Source organism: Agrilus planipennis, unplaced genomic scaffold (assembly GCF_000699045.2).
Source record: "Agrilus planipennis isolate EAB-ADULT unplaced genomic scaffold, Apla_2.0 scaffold136, whole genome shotgun sequence".
In the NCBI taxonomy this organism is placed as follows: domain Eukaryota; kingdom Metazoa; phylum Arthropoda; class Insecta; order Coleoptera; family Buprestidae; genus Agrilus; species Agrilus planipennis.
In genome coordinates, this window is record NW_020442447.1 from 407,848 (window position 1) to 433,057 (window position 25,210).

Genomic DNA, 25,210 nt, shown 5'->3' on the forward strand with positions numbered 1-25,210 from the left:
GCTACGGTCACACATACTCTCGCATACGATACCATCCAATGTTTGACCAATAGAAACCCAGGGGCAACATTTCGATCAATTTCGCGCGGTATTTCATCACGAAAACGATTCAATAGCAACAACAGGACCAGTGGCCTACGCTATTTCCACAACAAAACACCGGGAGCATATAAACCACGACGGTTAGCTCCGGACCGTTTCACTATAGCCAGGAGTATTTGAAACATTGGTGCAGTTAGGTATCGCAATGCACATAATCTCAAAGAAAGACGATGAATGCATTGGCAAACAAAACAATTTTCTCTAGGATCGATATTCTGGAAATGGCAATTTTGTTCGAATTTCCGTACATGAATGTTGATTAAACGTTTCAACGCTTTATCGACAAAGTATTACACGGCCTTGACTTCTGTTTCGCTTGTTTATAACTACTTTATTTACTCGTCTGTATCCTAATGGTATATTGTTTAATCAAGCGAAATGCAAATTTGGTAATGAAGAAGTCACTTTTCTAGTTTACTCTGTCTCGGCAAACGGAATACGCCCTTTACCCGACAAAGTGACAGCAATAATCAACTTCCCCAAATCTAGGAACCGCAAAACAAATGCGAAGATTCTTGGATATGCTCAACTTCTACAGACAGTTCTTATCCAACGCTGCCCGCGCTCATTTTGTTTTGAATGAACTCCTATTGAGGAAAATAAAAGGAAATGCACCACTTCAATGGAATTTCACAACCGACGAAGAATTCAATTTAAACAAGAAGCAACTGGCGGAGACCAGTCTTCCGCACCACCCGCAACCAGATGCTGCTTTAACATTTTTTTTGGGACGCTTCGTACCATCACATGGACGCTGCGTTACAACAACTTCACAATGGAACTTAGGAGACCCTAACATTTTTTTTTTCTTCAAAATCTAACGCTAAAGATAAATACAGCGTATTCGACCAAGAACTTATCCCACAATCAAACATTTCCGTCATTTTCTTGAAGCACGTGAGTTCATCATTTTTACGGATCACAGAACCCCTTACTGTTGCTTTCCGTCAGAACCCTGATAAATTCTCGCCCAGATAGTCAGGTCATCTCAACCTGATTAACCAGTTCTCAATGTACATTCAACACATTTCTGGGAAAGATAATACTATTGCCGGGTATGCAGGATCCGTGCACGATGCCAGAGTCTCCAGAACTTCTCCATTGGTACAAAACTGTGGAGAACTTTACATACTAGGAGATAATGCTTATTCATTATCCAAATACCGTAAAAACATTTCTCGATAGATTACTTTTAACGCGACAACAAATTAATTATAATATGAAACACTTCAGTAACTGAATAAAATTTGAACACTGTAATGGGTTGTTGAAACAGAAGTGACGTCAATTTTACCATGTGAAGTTAAGGGACATTAGAACCATTGTCAACTTCATTGGAGCATGCTGCGTTCTATACAATTTAGGGCTGCAAGACTAGGTTGTGTTGGACATAAATGGGAAAATAGCACAACCTGATGATGAAGTTCGCATTATAAATCACAATGATTTAAACGAGAATATACAGGAAGATGTCAGTGGAATAGAAAAAAGAAATCATATTGTAAATAGCCCTATGCAATAGGTACAATATCAAATAAAAATAAGTTATTTATTTAACAATTTAAACATTAAAGTGAATTTATTGCACATCAAATACTATAACTATACTATAATATCAACTTAATTGTACTTAATAGCCATACAGGTAGACTTAATGTAACCTACCAAAAAAAAATCTTGTGGCATCTTGTCGATTAATTCATTGGGCGGTAATTAAACAGGATTTACGATTTTTTTACTTTTAAATACTTGATCAATTTCTGTTGCATATTCGAAATATTTTATTCTTCTCCTGTTTTCTCCTGGTTATCCACATACTTTTTATGTGCCTATTCGAGAACCTTCTAACGATTTTCTACATGACTTGCAGTGACATTCGCTTTAAACAAGCTGTTTAACTGTTGACTTAAAATTTCCCAAAGCTTCTTCAGGTGGTTTATAGTTCCGGTACCAACGTTTGACCTATACTGCTGATATAAATCCAACAGTAACTTCGTACGATTTGTGGACCAAATAATTGGAGGTAACCTTGTTGAAGGCAGTACATCGTCTGTAGGTAGCAGGTATCGAAGACGACGTTAACAAAAAAATTCTAACAGTTCTGAAATAAAAAAAGAATATATACATTTACATTTGTATGGGAAGTAATATTCCTTTGCTACTAAAGAATTTAAAGTAATAAATTTTGAACTGACCTATTTCACTGCATATGTTATTCATTTCTGTTATGTTTTTAATTATGCTTTCCACACAGAGAATAAGACGAATGCACTTTTCGATTGTTCACTATATACACAGTATTTACAATGAAGGATAACCAACAATAACAACGATGGACAAAATATACACAATATTTACAATAAAGGATAACTAACATTAATAATGATGGATGTAATGATAGATGTAGATATATGATACAAATTTGACACGACTAAATACAACGGCAACATGAGACAGACTGCTCGATATAGCAGCTATTCGGCTATATTCCTCTTTGTCGTTCATTGTTAGAGCTTGGTTACTATCTAACTCGTTATGTAGCGCCTAAGGGTTTGCTGTTTGTAGAGGCGGTTAGAAATCGTTTGGAAATTATAAAACTTTTAACATGCGCATTTACATGAGTTTGAAAAAAATACAAACCGATCCGAAATTCCCTATCAGACCAAACCTACCTAGGGCGGTTCAATAGGTACCCGTGTTTGAATACAGAGGACGTTCCTGAGCGAAATTGGTATTGTCATCGTGTGCTGCCATCTATCAAACCACGCCAAAACGAATTTCAGACTGATTGATAGGTTAGTTTGGATTTGGCAGCCATTCGACTGAGACGTGTTTCGTTATTTTCGCTAAGATGGTTCGTTCGGTAACTCGATTTTTTTTTGGATGGGAAAAAATGCGAGGAGATGAAAACAAAATTGGATATTGTTTATGGAGACATTTCGCTATCTATGACCACAGTTAGATATTGCTTCAATGAATTTAAATGTGGGCAAAGATCCGTTTTTCATGGGAGCGATCAGGAAGCTTGGCAAACGTTGTTACCGAGGAAATCGGATTTTTTTGGGAAAAGGAAGAACGATCACTGGACAATACTACAGTGAGTTATTGGACCGCTTCGACAAAAAATTGAAAGAGACACGGACGCATTTGACGAAAAAGAGGGTGCGTTTTCAACACGATAACGCACCGGCACATTCATCAGGAGTTGTTGCCGCCAAAATGCATGAATTACGTTATGAACTTGCTGCCGTACACCCCGTGCTCACTCGATTTGACTCCCTGCGACTTCATCTTGTTCCCTACCATGAAGAAATGACTAGCGAGAAAGAAATTTAGCTCAAACGAGGAAGTCATCGCCGAGACAGGGGGGATTTTGGAGAGTTCGACAAATCTTATTTTTTGGAGGGGTAAAAAAATGGCAGGGTCGTTGGGAGAAGTGTATCTTTCTAAAAGGGGACTATGTTGAAAAAAAAAAAAAATTTAAAGAAAAGGCGTCTTCATTTCTAACACGGGTACTTATTGAACCTCCCTCGTATAGATGCGCTAGCCGCTGAACTTTCACCAAGAAGATTTCAACCACATCAGTACAGATGTCTTCTACAGCAGAAGATGAAACGTTTAGAGTTTTAAACCCAATAAGTACACGGAAACCTATCCCTAAAAAAAAACTAGCTCAAAAAAAAAATTCCTACCTTATAATATAAAACTCAATCTTAACCAAACTATATTTAATTTCAATGATTTTCTCTGATCTGATCACCTCAATTAACTGCTGCTTATTACTCGTTATTAGCCTTTGTACGGTAATATTGCTCATAGTCATTGGTGAATAGCGATTTCTCCCTTATTTCTTCCTTCGCAGATCACACAAAAAACGCAACTGAACGATACAGCGTATGAATTTAAATTTTACGTAGGTAGGTAATTCTTCAATAACTAAAATCAAGGGAACCAACGCCACTTAAAATTGGAAATATCAATAAATTGTACGTCATACTGCCATATGCACAATGTTATGCGTTATAAGGGACCATAATTTCAATCGCGGATTTTTTATTCATTTATGCAAATTGCTTTCAATCACGAACCGATTACACGGTCATGAAATGTTTTCAAATGAATTTCCTTGTACTTGCGTTGTATATTAGCAGAAATGTTGTGCTGAAGGACAGCTTATTAGTTAACCGGATTTTGATAAATTCAAGGAAAAAGTAATAGGCTAAAATGTTATTGAATGGGTCGTATCAAGAACGGCAAACGAATTTATTTTAATAAAACTTTACGATACACATAAATTGAAAGCAGCTGGTTTTAATCAAAGAATTTACCGTACAACGTGGTACACTTTAATAACAAAGTATTAACACTGAACCAGTAGAATCTACATTCACAAAAGCTATGAGTGAATATAAAATACATTTGAAGCAAGTTAACGGTACACTATATCTCTTTATTGCAGAATCTACGCTCAGTTATGTTCGTGAGTTTTCCGATTGTATTCATTTATTTGTTCCGATGGAATTGCCTCAGAAAACTTCTCACTTGTAATCGATTAACCAAAAACTTTACCAAATCTACCTGCATATTTTAAAATGAAAAATTTTGGAGCTTTCCTTAATTGGTGATATTCTAACAATCAAGAAATATTGAATTCACAAGAGCTTTTTCAATAAAATGAATGACTCAATATTAGAAATAGTGTATCAAATATTTGACGTACCATTACAGATAACTACCATTCTACGATAAAGTACAGTTGAAATAGGCAGTAGTAAACATTTTACTTTTTGTTGTGGTTATGTTAAAATGTTACTGTACTTTGAAACGTTACACAAAAATAAAATACACTCGCACATTAACTACACGAAAAAGAAACTCCGTTCTAGTGGTTCGTAGTTTTCATTGTTTTCTACTTAGGTCATTACTATCATTACATCCAAACTATTTGTTTAAACATGCAAATTATCACATGGGTACTTGAGAAAACGTAGAAAATAGCAGGGTTAGTGAAAACAGCCACCTATCTCACCACCCTGTCTCACTTCTTTTTGTTTAATCTAAATTAGCTGCTTATATGCTTGATAATTAATCTACTGGTTTGAGTCGCACATGCCAGCTTACAAAAAATAAAACTATTTGGATTAACTTTCTAAAAGTTAAGGACATTATGTAATACTAGAAATAAGTTATGAAAATACGAAATAATAAAAATTTCCCAACGTTTGAATTACTTGAACCTTGACGAAACTCTTGTACAAACTAGAGTGGGTGGATCGGCTTGCGAATTTCGATGATTTAGGTAGCTGGACCATAGGTTCAACCATATTGGAGGGGTTCTTAAAGAGAAACTAGACTAAGACGAGTCTCTGAAAGAGGGCAGCAGCTGTTTCAGTACTCAGGGTGGCAGAGACCACGAGGATCGGTATGGCACTCTGATGCACAATACTGCGATGTGGAAGGCAACGGGAAACCACCACATTACGATCCCGAGTGCAACGTACAAATTATAAATTAAATGATAGCGTTCTCTGGGGTAAAGCACTCCGGACGTAAACTAGTCCCCCATTCGGATGTCCGGGCGGGGACTACCTCGGGGGATGTCATCAATAAGTGCAATAGGGATAGGTGCAATGTTTCACGAGTCGGAGCGTGGAATGTTAGAACAATGAAGCAAGTACGAAAATTAGACAAATTAAAACTAGAGATGGATAGATTAAAATTAGATATAGTAGGTATTAGTGAAGTCTGTTGGCCCGAAGCTGGAGACTTCTGGAGTGGGGACTTTAGAGTAATACATACAGGATCGGTAGAAGGTAATTCGGGGATAGGAATTGTAATGCGTAGGAAAGTAGCGCAGAGTGTAAAAAGTTATTTACAAAAAGCGACAGGATAGATATGGTTAAATTAAACTTATCTTATCTTATAGTGATGAAGACGTAGAAGCAGTTTATGCAGATATAGAAGACGTGTTAAGTTTAGTGAAATGATAGGAAAACTTAATAATTTTAGGAGATTTCAACGCAGCAACAGATGAAGGTAAAGTGGGTGCAATAGCAGGTTCTTTTGGATTAGGCAATAGAAATGATAGGGGAGATAGGCTGATAGAATTGTGCGATAAACATAGCTTAACCGTCGTCAATACTCTATTCAACCATCACGTTAGGAAGCGCTATACGTGGAAGATGCCAGGTGATTTAGGGAGATATCAGTTAGATTAGAACAAATGAGATTGTAGGATTAATAGACGAAAGGCGGAAATACAAAAACAAGACAGACGAAGAAGGGCAAAAAAGATATAAAGCTATAAAGTGGGAAATAATTAGGAAGTGTAGGGCAGCTAAGGAACAATGGATTGATAGGATGTGTAAAGATGTAGAAGAAAAGTTTGAAGTAGGTAAAACCGATGAGGCTTATAATATAATTAAAAGGAATTTTAGAGATGTAGGATACAGTAGTAATAATATAAGAAACGAGGCAGGGGTCATGTTGATAGAAAATGAGGAAAAGGCAGATAGGTGGAAAGAATATTTAGAGAACCTTTACGCAGGCCCTGAGTTAGGAGATATATTAGAGAAGGAAGATAGTGTGGAAATAGATGAGCTTGGTTATCCCATAATGAGAGAAGAGTTCGATGTAGCATTAAAAAGTTTAAAGAATAATAAGGCGCCAGGTGTAGATGGGATACTGCGGGAAATTGTAAAACATGCAGGACAAGAGGTTAGAGATCGTATGTTTAAGCTAGTTAGTCACATTTACGAAACGGGGAAAGTCCCAGAGGATTATAAACGGAACGTAGTAGTAACATTACCTAAGAAGAGGGGCGCGGATAGGTGCGAGAAATTTCGAACAATTAGCTTAACTTCCCATGCGTCAAAAATCTTAACTAGAATTGTACAGAGGAGGATGGAAAAAAGGGCGGAAGAACTATTAGGGGAAGATCAATTTGGGTTTAGAAGAAATAGAGGAACGCGGGAGGCCATTCTAGCTTTACGGGTAGCAATAGAGAAAACGATAGAAAAAGGAAAGAGTGCGTACATAGGATTTGTAGATTTAGAGAAAGCTTTTGACAATGTTAAATGGGACAAGATGTTAAATATACTTAAAAATGTAGGGATGAATTACAAAGATAGAAGAGTGATACTTAGTTTGTATAAAGAGCAACAGGCAGTTATAGAGCTGGGGATGCAACGTAGAGAAGTAAATATTAGGAAGGGAGTCAGGCAGGGATGCACACTGTCACCGCTACTTTTTAATCTATACATCGAAGACGCCATCAACATCATTAAAGACAGTACAACTGTAGGGATAGATGTGCAAGGGCAAAAGATTAGTATGCTTAGATTTGCAGATGATATAGCAGTATTAGCATCTAGCAAGGAGGACCTAGAGATAGCTTTAAATAAAATGGAAGCGGTACTGACAGATCAGTACTGTATGAAAATAAATAAAAGTAAAACTAAAATACTGATATGCAAGGGAAGAAAAAGTAGGGAAAGAGCGAATATAAAGATAGGAGACGAAAAATTAGAAGAAGTTGCTGATTTTAGAAACCTCGGAAGTCAGTTAAGTCAGAATGGAAGGAGTAGTAGGGATATAAAGCAGAGGCTAGCGCAGGATCTTGTCGCCAGTAATAAAAAGGAGTCACTTCTATGCTCGCGAACGGTTAATTTAGAAATCCTAAAAAGGTTGTTAAGGTTGTATAGGTGGAGCACGGCGTGCGAAACATGGACAGTGGGCGCGGAGGAAAAGAAAAAGTTAGAAGCGTTCGAAATGTGGTGCTATATGAGGATGATGAGGATAACGTGGGTAGAAAAGGTTAGAAATTAAGAGGTATTGGAAAGAATAGGAGAACAGAGGACCCTATGGAAGTCAATAAAAAACAGGCGAGATAGGTTGGTAGGACACCTTCTTAGTCATGAAGGTCTAGTCAGAGACATACTAGAGGCAGAAACAGGAGTTAAGATGGGTAGAGGTAGACCTAGATTAGATTACTGTTCGCAAATAGTGAAGGATGTGGGCTGTTCTAGTTTTAGGGAAATGCGAAGTTTAGCTCAGGATAGGAAGTGGAGATACGTGTCCAACCAGCCTTAGGACTGACGATCTTATGATGATGATGATTACTAACTTTCCATTTTGCTTAATTATGGTTACCTATTCTATGTTTCAATAAAATACTCTATTTTTGTGGATGCAATGATGATTCCATCTAAAACCAATTAACAGCTTCCGAGTAGTTCTAAGCTGTAAATGGGATTCCCACTAGATATGAGGTAGAAACACTAATAAAACCATAACAAAAGTCTCGTTGTAGTGGTAGGCATTGCTTCACCTGGTTACCAACCTGTTTAGGTTTCCAAAATTTTCAAAGTAATGATTAAATTTTTCTTTGGTATCCTTGGACACTTTTATTCCACAGACAATCGTTCACTTCTCTTTTGTTTTCAATTCATCTGTTTTCTCCCAATCTGCCACCCACCCGTTTCTACTATTTCAAAAAGGAGACTTAAGAAGTCATTCCGCCTAACTCGCGTGATATGCTGTAAACTGTAGGTTGAAGAGATTTAATCGTCCATCAGCATTAAAAGCGAAATCTTAAATCTTTTTAATGGTTTGTATCACTGTCTGAAATCAGCTCAATCAATTAAGAGAGTTTTTGAATATGTATTGGAACAGTAATTTCATTTTAAGTAACACATGCTTTTATAAGTAACAGCTTCAATAAGGTAGTATATAATAGATAAACGTATAATCTGTAAATATTCAATTAATAAGACTCTAATTCTGAGAGTTCTCCATTATTTTTTTCTAAATATTTCATGCACTGCTCTACCAGCTGCACATGGAAATAAATCAGATGCGGTTAGGTTATATAGGGATCCCTCACACAAGGCGACGCTGTTTTGGTAAAAATTATCGTTAATGTTGTTGCTTCAAATAACCTACATCTTTATAGAGTTTTTATAAGACAAACATCTGATTGTTGTTTGACGAATTGAATTTAAAAGTATGTTTGTTATAGGCCTTTGAAGAACTCGAAGACCTCCTCGCCGAGCATAATATTTGCATTGCAATCAAGGAAAAGTTGGTTAAAGATTCAGGCGTCGCAGATGAGTCTGCTTACGACAACATCGTTCAAAAACTGTTGACGAAGCCGAGAGCTAGAGGTAAGCTGAACACCTACTGTCATACTTTACTGAATATTCAAAATTTATTCCCAAAAGTATGCATAACTAACAAAATATGTTCCAAATACTGCCCATTTAAGATCAACTTGTTCGTTTAAACTGAGATTCAAAAATTATAAAAGTGCCACTTAGTAAAGGATATAAAACGTGACAAAGAACTAAAAATTGTTGGTTACGCGGATGCCGCTATGATATGTGCCGAAATGAAAGTAGCCTCCAAAGCCTAGCAAACATTTTTAACTTTATAGGAAAAAACCGTCAGAAGTGTCTTAGAAATAGATGGCCAAATAATACAGCAGGAAATGAGATTTAAATACCTACGAATCGATATAAATAGTTGCAGCAATGCTGAAGACGAGATAAGAGGACAGGTGACCAAAGCAAACAAAAGTTGCGGGATGGTTGAACGACATAATCTGGCGAAATAAACATTTACAACCAAAAACAAAGGTTCGGATTTACAAGACCACAATCAGACTTATTATGACTTATATCTCAGAAACAAGACCAGAAACATCATAAACGAAACAACTAAACTACAGAAATGAAAATACATATCACGAAAACCGTTACTAGATTGAGAACGAAGTGAAAAAATCACACAACATATACAACGATAATGAATGGGTCCTGCAACGCAAGAGCCAATGGAAGCAACACATAAGCCGAATAATAGAAAACAGATTATTGAAAATTGACAAGAGATAAATCTCTTAGTGGCAAACGCAACAAAGGTCGACCAAGGAAAAGATCGAGTAACAATTTAGATACAGAATGAGGTCAAATCGAAGAAGGAACAGGTCATAGACCTATTATAGAATCTGAGAATATGTGTGAGAATACTATGTAAAACTCAGTTATAGTTACAAGGTTTCGTACTGCAATTTGTTGCATTTACTTTACTTTACACATTTGAGTTTTTCGAATTTTTCAAAGTATATTATTTCAAGTGTATCAAACCAACAAGAAGTAAATTTAAAAATAATAGAAATGTTCTTAGTATATGTTTCTATTGTTCATTTAAAAACTATGATACCCTCGTAGTACACTATCAAAATTAATACTTTAGACAAGAATGTCTGAAACATTTTAAATCCTTTTTAGTTTTATTGTAAACCACCACCTAAATTTAGTTTGTGATTTTGTGGAATGAGTAGAATAAAGAACATTAATATATATGTAAAGCTGTAACCCATCTGAGTTTATGTTATTGCGTAAAAGTGTTTTATCCTGTCGAGAAGAGAACTTTTATTTCACAGAAATAATAATGCTTAATAAAAAGCAGTGAAAAGCTGCAAAAATTCAGGAAAGCTTTTAGTACTTTATTACAGTCTCTAGGTGAGATTCTGCAGCTTTGCCAGGAAGTTTATTCCACCGTATTAAATTTGGAATGAAAGAAATTGTTAGTATGTAAATGAAATCGTTGCAAAAGAACCTTTGGATTTAATGAAACAGTTTTTCAGAACAATACTACTATGCATTGAAAAAATAAAACATAAAAGTGTCATGACGACCGCTGAATTTACATATATTTGATGGTGTGGCATCGCAATTAAAGTTACGAGAAAACTTAATCGGTGCAGTGCCTTATAGTTTTGAATGATACTAACAACTGTGACACAAATAACTTCAGACTCAAAAAATATTAATTAAAGTAAAATAAATTTATAAAACAAAAGAAAAAGCAATTTATAGGAACCATATACAAAACAAAACTAAAACTGATTGTTAAATGGAAGATGCCTCAGTACAAGGTGACACGACGTGCGAAATACTTGGAACAAAACGGAAGTATGAGCGACCAGTTCGCCTAAATGCCATTTATTTTATATACTTTCATCAAAGTTGGCTTCTCTGTTTAAAACTATGATTTATGGAGTACATCGTGTCTGTCACCCACGAGTGCTAAACTACTACCAACGAAAAAGGTACCTTGCGGTGCAACGGAGTCAGTGGTAAAATAAAGTAACGGTCGAAAGGATTTTAACACATTGTGTGGCTGAAACACATTACAACAGCACCCTGTACGGCTCAAGCACTCCGTCAGGTAATTAATAATTAAAGGGTTTTCGCTAACGGCTCAAGCACTCTGTAATAGCGTCACTTCTTAATGAGAATTGCACGGCTCAGGTACTTGAGTTCTAATCTCTTTAATAAAATAAGACAAAAATGCCTAAATAATAAAATGTAAATCAACTTAGCAAGAATTTATGAATTCTGATAAATAGGTGAACATGGAAATGCCCTGTGAGTAAACTCACCGATAATTGTTGATTATTTTCACAAATATAATAATTCAGCTCAATTCAGTCCTTTCTTTTTAAAAGAACATGCACGAAGCACCACAGACACACACTAAAAATGATTAGATCTTTTTTTTTAGAGCATTTGTTTACAAAATGTATGCCGGCAGGTACAATTCCCTGGCTTGTCCCATGCATTTCATTTTCTATTGCTCTCAACTTAATGCGTCTGGTGTCGCCGATCAATAAATTAGTCTAACGAATAAACTAAATTTCAAGAAGTAGCCTTACTTCTTACGCAACCAATGAAAAAGAAGAAAAAGGAATGCAAGGAAATTTACCATTTTATCTAACATTATTCTCTTAGGGCTTCGATTTTGTACTTATATTATCATAAGAAGATTTAGGTTTTGGTGTCAAATTAATTAAAACTGTACCTGCCAGACGTGGATCGCAATTTCGATCTAATCAGCGCGCCATGGTCAATTTCCATAAATTACTGGCCAAACCAAAAAAGCACCTAATGTGCGAGTTTATGTACTATCCAAATATAGGCGGTGAACCTTCATCTAGTGAGTATTTGCTGACACTGAACTATTTCAAGCGTTAGACAAGCCCTTACTGAAATACTTTAACTTGTCTAACTGATTCGAGGACGCAACTTACATATGTGATGGCGTGATAGGCACGTAAACCAATTAATAAGAACTTTAGAACGTTTAAGTTTCAACAGCAGCAAATACCCACCAGATGGCGATACATCGATATAATGCATTACCGTGAAAGGAATTTCCATTAGTTCACTTTTATTCTCCTTCACAATCTTCTCTCCGTATATTCCTCAGCTATGTGACAAAACAAGCATAATAAAAAAAAATATTTTTATGAATTATGTCTTTTTACTGTCGAAATAATCTTTACATATCAGGTTTACACGAAAAATTCTATTCCTGAAAGTAAGGGGCATTCGTTTTCAGTTGTGTTCGTGTTCTTAACGTCAGCCTAACAAATAAACCTGTAGCTGATGCCAACAATACGGTTAAGCCTCTGACGACGATAAATTACTTCATCGTGACATGATTCTCTAAAAGCGAATGAGTTTCATTCGCTATTGGAGTAAGTTTTCGATAATAAGTAGAGTTGATCTAAATAAGCATATTACTAAAGTTGATAATCTTGTTAACATGTTGCACTTGTTGTAGAACAAGTAATAGATCAACACCAGAAGGTTATCTTCTATTTTTTTTACTTGATTAACTTGGCTTACACTATTACAGTATCATTGAGTGAAACAGTTCGTTTGTGATGTCATGGCTCTAAATGGGTGACATGGGTTTCACTTGATGCAATCAACTCAGCAGCAAACATATAAATGTACTTGCTAGTTTTTGTGAAGTTTGTCGTTTTTATCTTAAAAATTATCTTCTACCTGTACCAGTTGTCAATACTCGACGTTTCAGTCATTAGCTTAAGTAATGACATTCTTTTAAATAAATATGTACCTATTTACCTCTGAGCTCTGCCTGAAGAACAAAATAGTAAGGCGGCTGAAATGTAATTCTCCTACTTTAATTAGATTTACTCGAAAATGAGGGAAACTCAATTTTCTATTAAGTAAACTGATTGAACTTGCCAATTGACTTTCATCTTTCGTAAGCCTGTTAGCTATTCTCCTTCACGCAAATAATAAAGAAAATTTTGCTGGTACTAATTTCACTTCAAAAATAAAAACGATTTTCGACTCATTGTAACATTACGATCTCCCGCATTGACTGCAGCCCCCTTTTTTTAATGTTTATTGTTATACCTTCTAAAATACAAAAGCAATAATACTTTTCTGTGAAATAATTAGTATTTTGTTTTGAAATAGCGATATATTGCAGTATCATGATTGTAGCAAATATTTATAAAAGATCCCCAAATAAAAGAAAATTACCTATTTCATCGAATGTGCTTGTGACTAACTTCTAATAGAGTGCTTTTGAAGAATAGAGAACTGTCCAGACTTCTTTAGGATACGAAGTACAAACGACCAAGACGGTTGACGAAGTTGATAAAAGCCCGGGAATCTTCTACTCATAGTTATAAAAGATAACAGAATGGCAGCTTCAATTCAGGAAAAAAAATAATAGCTTGGTTCTGGAACAGTACAACCGCAATGTTACTATGAAGGAACCATATGTTTGAAGAAAGGTCGAGATGGTCAAGCTATCATCCAAAATCCTTGTACCACAAGTCCAACGTGTAGTTAAATAACACTCTTGAAGCTCCTGATCTAATATATTCCCTAATGAGATCAGCCTTACAAAACAAACATTCTATAGAAATTTGTAGGATAGATAAAATAATGCAAGATATTTAGTACAAAAATATGAAAATGTAGTTATTTTTAACATTACAAAAGATCTTAGTTCAAGAAAATTGATGACATAATAGTTACGCATTGGTTATATTATACATATAAAAAAACATTAGTTATTAGAAGATAATATGAACCACCGTTGTAAAATAAATTAGAATGAATTCACCTATTATAAATTAATGGTAGATACAATAAATCAGAATCGTTTTAGAAAGTAAAGTAACCAAAAACTTAATAAGGCGAAGGTTAAGAATACAGTCTGATTTTTATAACCTTCCCGTAAGTCATATAACTACAAATGCAGCCTAAGTTCAAGAATGAAAATTAATTGAACCGTAAAAATAAAAAAAAGTAAAATAAAGGATCTTTATGATAATGAAATTACGAAGATGATAAATAAACTACATAATGAATTAAAGTTAGAAGCGTTCGAAATGTGGTGTTATAGGCGAATGATGAGGATAACGTGGACAGAAAAGGTTAGAAATGAAGAGGTATTAGAAAGAATAGGAGAACAAAGGACTTTATAGAAGTCAATAAGAAATAGGCGAGATAGGTTGGTAGGACACCTTCTCAGACATGAAGGTCTAATCAGACACATATTAGAGGCAGAAATAGGAGTTAGAAGGGGTAGGGGTAGACCTAGATTAGATTACTGTTCGCAACTAGTTAAGGATGTGGGTTATTCTAGTTTTAGGTAAATGCGCAGTTTAGCTCAAGATATGAAAGAGTGGAGGTACGTGTCCAACCAGTCTTAGGACTGACGACCTCTAGATCATGATGATGATGATAATGAATTTTTAGAAAGATTTCATAAGAATAATTTAATTTTACCAGGTATTAAGGTAATATTAAAATTTTGGTCAATCCATTGCAATTCGACATGAAATTATGGTCATGTCACGTTACGTACCAAAGAAAACATTTAGACTATTTCTTACAAAATAAAATAAAATTTATTTCAAATAATATATACTGAAAGCTTACAAGCCATATTCAAATAGACACCCAAATGCAGAACACAAGCGCATCGATCGTTTCTGATCTACGGCTGGAAGAGAAAACCTTAAGTCGAGCAGAAGAAAAATCAACCAGCCATTTCGATTGGTCGAGGATCACAAAACAAATACCAACGACTAAATGACGTAAGAAGAACTTAAAAAGACAATTAACTAGGAACTAACACACTTCAGTGATTAAATTAAATTAACACGGATTTGTTTGTAAGCAAACAAATCCATCGCATTATCGCATTGGACATTAGTGAAGCTTCTACATAACAGTATCACAATACTCAGCTGATAACATCGTTCGTATGTGCAGTTTAAGTTAAAAACCTGAGTTACCTCAACGCCATCAAACAAACTGAATGAGCAGATCGCAATATACAGCTTTAATTGCGTAATTTAATTCACTAACACCCGGTGGCTGTGTTAGTACACAATTCCAATAATAAATGCATAGACATGTATTAAGCAGATGTTATATGTGAATAAATTAGAGGACTTAACAACAATTTTAAACTGCAGACATTATTTTGAAACACAAATATATATTCAGAAACATCAAGTCGTCTTTTTATTAATCTCATTATCTACTCAGTATTTAAAGAGTATAAAATTGTGCGTTATTAAAAATATGTTAAACCTTTCTACTAATTGAAAATTAAATTGAACTCTTTAGGCTCTAATCGGGTCTAGTCCAGCCAAGCGATGCAGCTACTGCCCCTATCACATTAGACAGTCGAATCATAAAAGCAGCCTAGTTGGTGCACACGTGGCTTTATATTAAATTCAGCCTTTGGACCTATCTTACAAAGAAACAATTGCTAGTTAATACATTCACTAACACTGATGGTAATAATTTAGTCTTTTCTACCAATAAATCTTGGAAATTATCCAAGAATTCCAACATAAACAATAATAATAAAACGGCAACTGCTTCACTTTGCCCACCTCTGATTTAGTACTCAATGTGATGAGCTTTACGCGCGGTAATCGCAACTGAGGACCGACTTAAATCCTACTACTGCTAGGGCATTCACTCGCTTCAAAACAAAACAGCCTCCAATACTAATTAATTGTTACCAGATACTTAAAATTAACATATAACTTGCGCACGCGACCTTAAATAACTCTTAAGATTTTTCTTTCATCATCATCGCTAAATTTATTCAATTGAACTCACTTATAGTTATGTAATCAAACCTAAAGTATTTATCCTACTAAAAAATCAAGGCACATGGCGGATGCGCAGTGACAAAAGCAGGCAATTTTAGGTGTAACAATTACGGCCCTCTTTCTTTAGTAACCCTATCAGAGGCGTAGATTAAATATTTAAAAGCAGGGATCAGTTTACAAAATTAAATTTAAAACATTCACTTATTCGGTTGGTTTTCTTGTTGTAGATATTTAAAGTTTATGTAAAACAGAAATGGGATGAATAATTTAGTTTAACGTGATTTATTTAAATGTTATGTTATATAATGAGCAAGTAATAGACATACAAACAGAAGATCTAATTGTTGATATCAGTGACAGTGATAGTGATTCCGATGAGGACAGTGAATGTGAAAACCAACTACAAAACAAACAAAAGTATTACGTTTATTTTTTTTTTGTTTTTGGATAGGTTATGTTTCTATATTATTTCCCAGTACGTTAATGTCCTATCTGTATTAATACAATAGCTTTCGACTACTGAAAACTTACTTATGTATCGGTTCGGAGTGATCTACCCAAATAGGTCATAAATGAAAAAGTGCCTGCGCGACCGTTCGCCAGCTTCGTTCGTCCGACCATGTATAAGATAGCAAATTTAATTCAAGATAGTGCATAACAAGAATCAAAAATACAATAGTTCATATACACAACAATTCGTAAAAAAATATTTAGATACTCATGCATTTTTGGGTTCCCATGGTCGGTTCGCGTGCATCTGCTTAAATTCATTTTAGACTTCTTAGACAAGCAGAACAAATAGGCAATATTCTTCCTTAGAGAATTTAAATAAATCTGAAGACCTGCCTATTGCAACGTAAATCAGAGATAAAATTAATTTCACATTGATGTTTAAATATTATTATTATCATCATAAGGTCGTCAGTCCTAAGACTGATTGGACACGTACCTTCACTTTTTCCTATCCTGAGCTAAACTTCGCATTTCCCTAAAACTAGAACAACCCACATCCTTAACTATTTGCGAACAGTAATCTAACCTAGGTCATTAAAAATATAGTAAAGCTGATTTTTAACTATAGAATTTGGAATGTAAATGAGAATGGCAATACTGACATTCTAAAATAACTAACAGAAAATGTTTCAAGTGAAGTTCAGTTATAATAGTTCAATGACTTTTAAACGCAAATCATTTTAAACGACAGCTGTCAAAGTGGTGTTTCTCAGTTCACATTGGTTTATTAATATAAGCACAGTAGAATTGTAGGTCAAATTTTACTGAAGTAGAAAACACGTTAGTCATGACTAAATATAGAGATAGGAGACGAAAAATTAGAAGTGGCTTATTTTAGGTATCTAAGAACTCAGATAAGTCAGGACGGAAGGAGTAGTGGGGATACAATATAAAAGCAGAGAATAGCACTGGAATAAATTATATTACTGTTTACGAATAGTTGACGATGTGGGCTGTTCTGGTTTTAGGGAAATGCGAAAATTATCTCAGGATAGGAAAGAGTGGAGGTGCGTGTCCAATCAGTCCTAGGACTGTCGATGTTGATGATGATGACTACGTTCATATTCTTATGACTTACATTTCACCTTGAAGTATATGGACGAATGATAGGTCCATGCGCATTCTTATGAAAATGCGATAGTACGTACAAGATTTAACAGTTTCAAAATGAAACACAATAAATATTATTATGTATGCGAGGGTAGCCACAGTAGATTTGCTGTTTTGTAAATTTTAAGTAGCAGTCCATGTGAATGAAGGCTTCATCAAAAAATCATTTATTATGCGAAACGCATTCTTTTAGGCAGGTTGAATGAAAAATTAAACATGCTCCGTCCTGATTTACGTTTACCAGTCTCTCAGTTTTTTTTGTAAATGCGCTATGCCTGTATGTGTCCATGATAATGGCAACCGTCATTTGATAACAGCACTTGCACATGGGTGGGTTAGTAAAGCAAGCAATTAATCGTCCACACTGTTGGCATTTTTGATTTCGACATGATAGATTACCCTACGCTTTCAGTTATATTGGTGCAGAAATTAGCTTTTAATTTATTAAACCCTCATTATCTTCCTCACTCGTATACGATTGAGTCATGTCATCACTTATTTTGCTGTTTCTCTTTTTAAGGACAATGTACAACATAATGGTTTTTTGAAAGATAAGTAAAATATTTATGCCAGATATTTCACGCTAATGATTACTTCTTCAGCGTGATTCCTTTAGGTAACCTATTAAGCACATCTCAAGGTATAGCCGCAATTGTCGATCTTGCGCTAATTTTATTCATCATCCTTTGTCTTCTAGACAATTTTGCACGAATAATTTTAAAATCATTGAACTTTTATAAACTCGTAAAAATTTTGCAAAATGGTTAAGTGTATTGGACAGATCCTCTGAACCAAGTCAATTACAGCAAGTTGACAGTGCGCTGTTAGTATTGATTACATATCTTCACACTTTACCTAATGATATATTACTTTTCTTTATGAAAGACTGTTCCTTATCTAAATCGTCTTTTAAAATCTACCTATTTTAATTCCTTATTAAAAGAAGAAGAAATTGTATTTACATCAAGACATCCTTAAACTTGATGCTTGAATCGCTTGACACTTAGTGAAACATGTTGCAATTTGTAATAAGGCTGACGAAAAGAAAGCACATAGTATTATAATTTCACAAAGGTATGAAATCATAATACCAAGTGTTTTGCTTGTTTCAATTTTGGGATCTGAAATGAAATGAAATAGTAACTACGAAATATTTTGTTGGAGGTTTTTATTTTGTGTTATAATTTTAAACTATTTTTGCATATCTATTTCAATGACTGGTATAGTATCCTCTTGGACAAGTTCGTGTCGCAATAAGTGCCCCATTAATGTTGTAAGAATACGTATTAAAATATTCGCTGAAGCCGAATATTGAAATATTTGGATTAATCCGAATATTCTGTTTGATTATACGTATTCGGAATAATCTAGTTTGTGCGCTCACGCAGCTACATAATAATATTACGACTTCGACAAATTTTGCATTCGCAAATAGATAGTACGTAGCAAAGTAGCAATCATAGAGATATATTATACTTTCGACTACTACAATACCTCATATCTATGGAAGCAATCAATTCGATTGCAAAGCCCAGTCGGGCCGTTCCGTTTCTCTTTCCAGTTTCCATGTCCCTGATTCGTAACAATATGCCTGCGCGTTAAAAGTATCCATTCGAAATAAGAGTATGTATATCAAATATGGAATATCAAAATCATCCGAATATTTACAACACTATGCCCCATCATCCTTCCTCTTCTGCTTCAGTCATTGATTTACAACATATTTTATTTTCATTTGTTTCATACATACGAGGGTGGATTGATAAGTTTCCGGCCTAACCAAGAGATGACGCCACTAGGCCTACCTTGAGGTGACATTCTATAGTACCATCCTTGGATAGCTTGTAGCTATAGTTTCAGCCCGATCTCCTTGCTAGTGTAGGTTTGACAGCACGCTGAACAAGACGCCTCTGTGGTTTTCGTAAAAATGGAAAAGCAGGAAAATCGTGCTGTCATCAAATACTTTTATTTGAAGGGGTTAACGCCGAAGGAAATTAAAAAAGAGATGGACTCAACACTGGGGACATCCTCCCCGTCATATTCAACCGTTAAGCAGTGGGTTTCCGAGTTTAAAAAGGGTCGTGTGAGCACCTCTGATGGGCCTCGCTCAGGACGCCCCGTTGAGGTCACAACTCCAGATATGATCGAAAAAATTCATCAAATAGTGCTGGGAGACCGCAGATTGAAAGTGCGTGAGATAGCTGAGACCTGTAAGATGTCATATGAACGTGTGCAACATATTTTGCACCAACATTTGCATATGGAAAAGCTCTGTGCAAGATGGGTGCCGCGTTTGCTAACAGTCGACCAAAAATTGATTCGAAAAAACATTTCTACCGCAAATTTGTCATTGTATAAGCGTAATCCAAGCGAATTTTTGCGTCGATTCGTAACCGTTGACGAAACGTGGGTCCACCACTACACTCCTGAAACCAAAGAACAGTCTAAACAGTGGATTGGACCAGGGGAACCAACTCCAAAGAAGGCAAAAACAATTTTTTCGGCGAACAAGGTTATGGCTACTGTTTTTTGGGATGCAAGAGGTATTATATACATTGATTACCTTGCAAAGGGTAATACTATCACTGGTCAATACTACGCAGACTTATTGCAACGTTTGAGCCACGAGGTGAAAATTAAACGACCTCATCTGGCGAAGAAAAAAATCTTGTTTCATCACGATAACGCACCAGCGCACACGTCAATCGTTGCGACGGCTAAAATCAACGATCTAAAGTTTGAATTGATGCCGCACCCTCCTTACTCTCCAGACCTAGCCCCGAGTGACTATCTTCTGTTCCCTAATCTCAAAAAATGGCTTGGCGGTAAGAGATTTGCGGACAATGAAGAAGTAATCGAAGCTGTAAATGGTTATTTTGAGGAGCTTGACGAATCAGTCTATAGAGATGGCATTAATAGACTGGAACACCGCTATGAGAAATGTATCAGCCTTGGAGGAGATTATGTTGAGAAATAAAAAAAAAAAATTTTTAAAAACCTTGTTTTTCTTGGTCAGGCCGGAAACTTATCAATCCACCCTCGTATCATGCATATACAAGCTAGTGTGATAAATTCCATCACGATCCTTTAGTTTTATCTAGAAGTAACAGAATTTAGTTGATAGATTAAAAAGTTCGTCTAAACTGCAACAATGTGATTAAATTAAAATGTATTGCGATCGACATTTTCAGGTTTCCATATAGTGACAGTAATCATAAAAGCGTTAATACATTTTGTCTCACTTTATGACCACTTTATTTCCATTAGCAGATGAAATTTTAAAGCAAACAATACTCTGCTAGTGAACTAGCTAAATTGACTGTCCTAATACCAAGAAAATGCATTGTTTATAGCGAAATAAATAATAATAAAACACTATCATAATCATCTTTTCCTTTTTAAAAACATTATAAATTTCAAATTGTCTGCGGTATACTGCTAAATTGCTTCTTAATGATAATTGGTAGATTATTTCAAAAGCAGTTAGGTTATTTTGTAAATTAGATCTGAACAAAAACAAAAATGTGAGAAATGGGGCCAAGTTCAGCACAAATAACGCCCGGTATTGTCGACTGTGCAAATAAAACAATTAAGATCTGAACGGGTACCATATAAACTGTTATCGAATATTACCTTCTTTGGTATTAAATCTACAGCTTGACAAGTTTTAACACTGAATTAATTACGCTTTACGTTTAGTTTGCCGAATGTTAAAAATAAGCATAAATTTATTTTCAAAATATCGTCGCATGAGTTCTACAAAGTTCTAGGTGCCTACAGTTTTGATCAAAACTTAAATTTTCTGATTGAAGAATTATTACTATCTACTTATAAAATAATTCGAAGTGGTCTGTATTCTGTCGAAACTGCCAGACGCGGTTCGCGATTTCGATCTTTTTGGATCTCATCAATGCGTCGCAGGCAGCTCCGACAGAACACAGACCAACCTTTACCTGCTGTCTTAACAGCGCGTTTTAGAAAATACCACAAATGGCGCGGTAAACGCCATCTGTAGTACGATGCTACATTTTAGGATTACGTATGCTCCAACAANGATGAGATCCAAAAAGATCGAAATCGCGATCCGCGTCTGGCAGTTTCGACAGAATACAGACCACTTCGAATTATTTTATTCGATTATGGTAACGTGAGGTGAGCTACGCCGGAATTCGTTTTAGCAAGTAGATATCCATATTTTTAAATGGACCTTGTTGGAGCATACGTAATCCTAGAATGTAGCATCGTACTACAGATGGCGTTCACCACGCCATTTGTGGTATTTTCTATTACTACTTATGCCTATTGTGCAACGAACGTGAACGATTGAAATTGGGTCGAGCACTTACTAAAACATCAATTCAATTATAAATAGCAAGGATAACGACAAAATCAAAAATTTACGCTTTTGCGTCGGCGTGGACTAAGGATAACTTGTGATGATTAGCCGCTCGGAGGCGTTATTAGCGTCGAAGGGGTGGTGATGATAGCTAATTGGTGGCTCGTAACGGAAATCAGCCTTTGGTGTCGCTCGAGCCGATGTGTGCAGTAAGGCAGTTTCGCAGCTAAGTAGGCTTGTCGGAGGAGATTCTCTTTCCATTCCTGTCAATTTCGGTATTCGCATTCTATTGAAGTCGCAAAGTATGATGCTAGGTATAAAATGAGGAAAAGAAATGGTCTTGTGGCTGGTGTTTGAAAATTGCAATCGGAAAAATAAAAATGTTAATGCGTGATTTGTGATTAATATTTGAAGCATTTGTCGAACGTTATCTGTAAAATTGGAAATCAAATATCTTTTTTGAAGAAATGTCATTAATTAAACTCACCTAATAAAATTCAAACCAACCTCGAAATTATTCAGTCGAATCAAATGAATTTTTGTCTTTTGTGTGCTTACTTTTATGTACTGGTCACTTGTAAGAGCAACATTCGACGGTCCCACATCCCCTATTATTTCTTTCGTTCGACAATTTTATTTTGCATGAGTCATCCCATATAAACAATCTACGTAATAGTTGAAAATGAATTAACTTCGTTAATGGGATTTCTGAATAGGTACTCATTTTATTTTAGACACATCATCATCATAAGGTCGTCAGTCCTAAGATTGTTTGGACACGCTCCTCCACTCTTTCCTATCCTGAGCTAATCTCCGCATTTCCCTAAAACTACAATAATCCACATCCTTAACTATTTGTGAACAGTAATCTAGGCCTACTTCTGCTCCTCCTAACTCTCGTTTCTGCCTCTAATATGTTTCTAACTAGACCATTATGCCTGAGAAAGTGTCCTAGCAACCTATCTCGCCTATTTCTTATTGACTTCCTCTATTCTCTATTCTCTTATTCTTTCCCATTTACTTCTAATCTTCTACGTGCAGCATGATATCCTATTTAGTTTTTTGAATTTCGATGGAGGTCGCAATAATAAAATTAATTAATAATAACAGCAACAAAATATATCTATAATCTTAATGAAGAAATTAGAAGGTGAAGATAAAAGTAAATGTGAATAAGACTCTGAGATTGGGAAGCTGAATTTGTTGTCAAAAGGTTTCGGTAAGAACTGAAGAACTGTTTTGAAAACTGTAAAGTAGGAGCTAAAGGTTGGTAGATGAACTAGGGTTCCAATCAGAAGGGAGTTGGAGATTAGAAATACTACGTATTATATGTGGAAGTCAAACACTGCTGGACGTCGATAGTTCTCTCATCATCGGCGTCATTGCCGCCTGGGTCGGTGACGATGTATGCCGGTATCAGGTGGTTTATTGAAACCTTGACGTTTTGTCCACATCAACATTTCGGCTTATAAAATTGTTTTGAATGGTCCATCGTACGACGTTAAAGTGGCTGTTTTGGCTTCTCATATCGTACAAACATCTGATTTGCGGTTACGGGGTTTTTGAAGATGAATGGTGTCCTACTAGCATGTCTGGTTCAATAGTCAAGTAATAACTACGATGTCCAACGTGGTAGTCGATTCTGGTGTCGAGTTTCCTAGGAATTCAACTAAAATTCGTAGAAATTCGCCGTATTTAGTGTATTTAATTTTAACCGAGACATTTTAGAAACCAGTATGCTATACTGCGGTACGGATATAGAAAGCACTACTAGTAATTTATGATGGCAAATTTGACGGAGGTTATGATAATATGAACCCTGAGTATGACCCAAAAACGGCAGATATACGTCCCGTCCGCTTATTCTAAACTTCAACATACTATAAATTACCATAGTCCATAGAAATAATGTACATCAATAACATGCTGAAAAATAAAGTAAAGGAAATAAAACACTTGGCATGTTTCACAATGTTCATTTATTTTTCTGACGATCGTTTCGGTGTTTAAACTATTTTCAAAGAGTATACAAAATTTACGTTAATTTATGGTTATGCGAATGATATCAAGGAAATGCTTGCTAACGTCTGCGACTACGAATTTCCATCTAAAGACCCCACAAAGTCCTAGGTTTAGCGTCTTCGTCTCCATGACGTATGTCGCAATGTGCGTTCCGTTAACCGCGGAAAGTTGATACGAATTCTTTTCTTGTGGCTGTAGGAGCGCGGATAAACGCATAAATCTGCGGCTGTCCCCACCGAAAAGGTGTTTAGTTTTCGGTCCGATAATATTATCTAGCCAAATCGTTCGTGATACCAACAACGTCACCGGCCTACTATCCACGGGATTTTACTCGACCGAATGAATATGACCGAACATTACTCTAATTAAAGGCAGCAAGGCAGTGTTCATCTTCAAACGTATTTGGTGTATTTGTTCTGCTACCATTTCGGCTAACAAAGACGGAGCACTTCTTCAGGATGTCGCTGTTGCTGCTGCGGCGTTGTGAGGCTTTCCTATCGATAAGTTCATTATCATATCTCCTTATTCGGTCAAGTTCTCCACCGTGCTGTTGCTCCGCTTTGTAAGTGTTTGCAGGATGTTGCTAGGCAGTTGGTTAAATCAAAGGACTGGGATGATAAACTCAGAAGTCGCGAGACTTAGCCACTGCATTTGGTACCCTGACTCTTTGGCGTATTGTTTCTTTCTGGGACGCGCTGAGTAATTTTATTAACTTCGTTTTGAGCAACGTATAGGAGCCGTTGGTTTAAATGGCGCATCGTCATGGTTTAAAACACTATTGTTACGAGAGACCCACAAAAAACAAAGAAAACAAAAAAGCAGTATAGTTTACCTGAGCTATTAGCTCAAATTTGCACTGCTTTTTTTGCTCGGCCGCACTTTCGTACCACGTTAGTTTTTTAATTTTTAAAGAAAGACGCAATAATAAAACTAACAACAAAATATATTGTAATGTTCGTGGGCTTAACAAAATTAACTTTTAAGACTGCTAACGGCAAAGCTATTTATTTACCCTAATTATTAAGTGACTGAAAACACTATTAAATTATTACTAAACTTTGGTGATGAATTATTCTATTTATTTACACTACTGTTGATATATCACCATTCAGTGCGCTATTTATTTCACTGCTATCACTGTCAATTTATTTCTCGAT

The 25,210-nt window shown here is 35.6% G+C and overlaps 1 protein-coding gene across 1 annotated transcript in view; it reads left to right on the top strand.

Annotated features, from left to right (window-relative positions):
• The window catches only part of LOC108737271 (metabotropic glutamate receptor-like), a 270,131-nt gene that overhangs the window by 122,654 nt on the left and 122,267 nt on the right, over window positions 1–25,210 (top strand). The window contains exon 3 of the mRNA XM_025980471.1: window positions 9,122–9,266. Coding sequence (XP_025836256.1) covers window positions 9,122–9,266 — 145 coding nt within the window. The remainder of the gene's footprint in view (window positions 1–9,121; window positions 9,267–25,210) is intronic.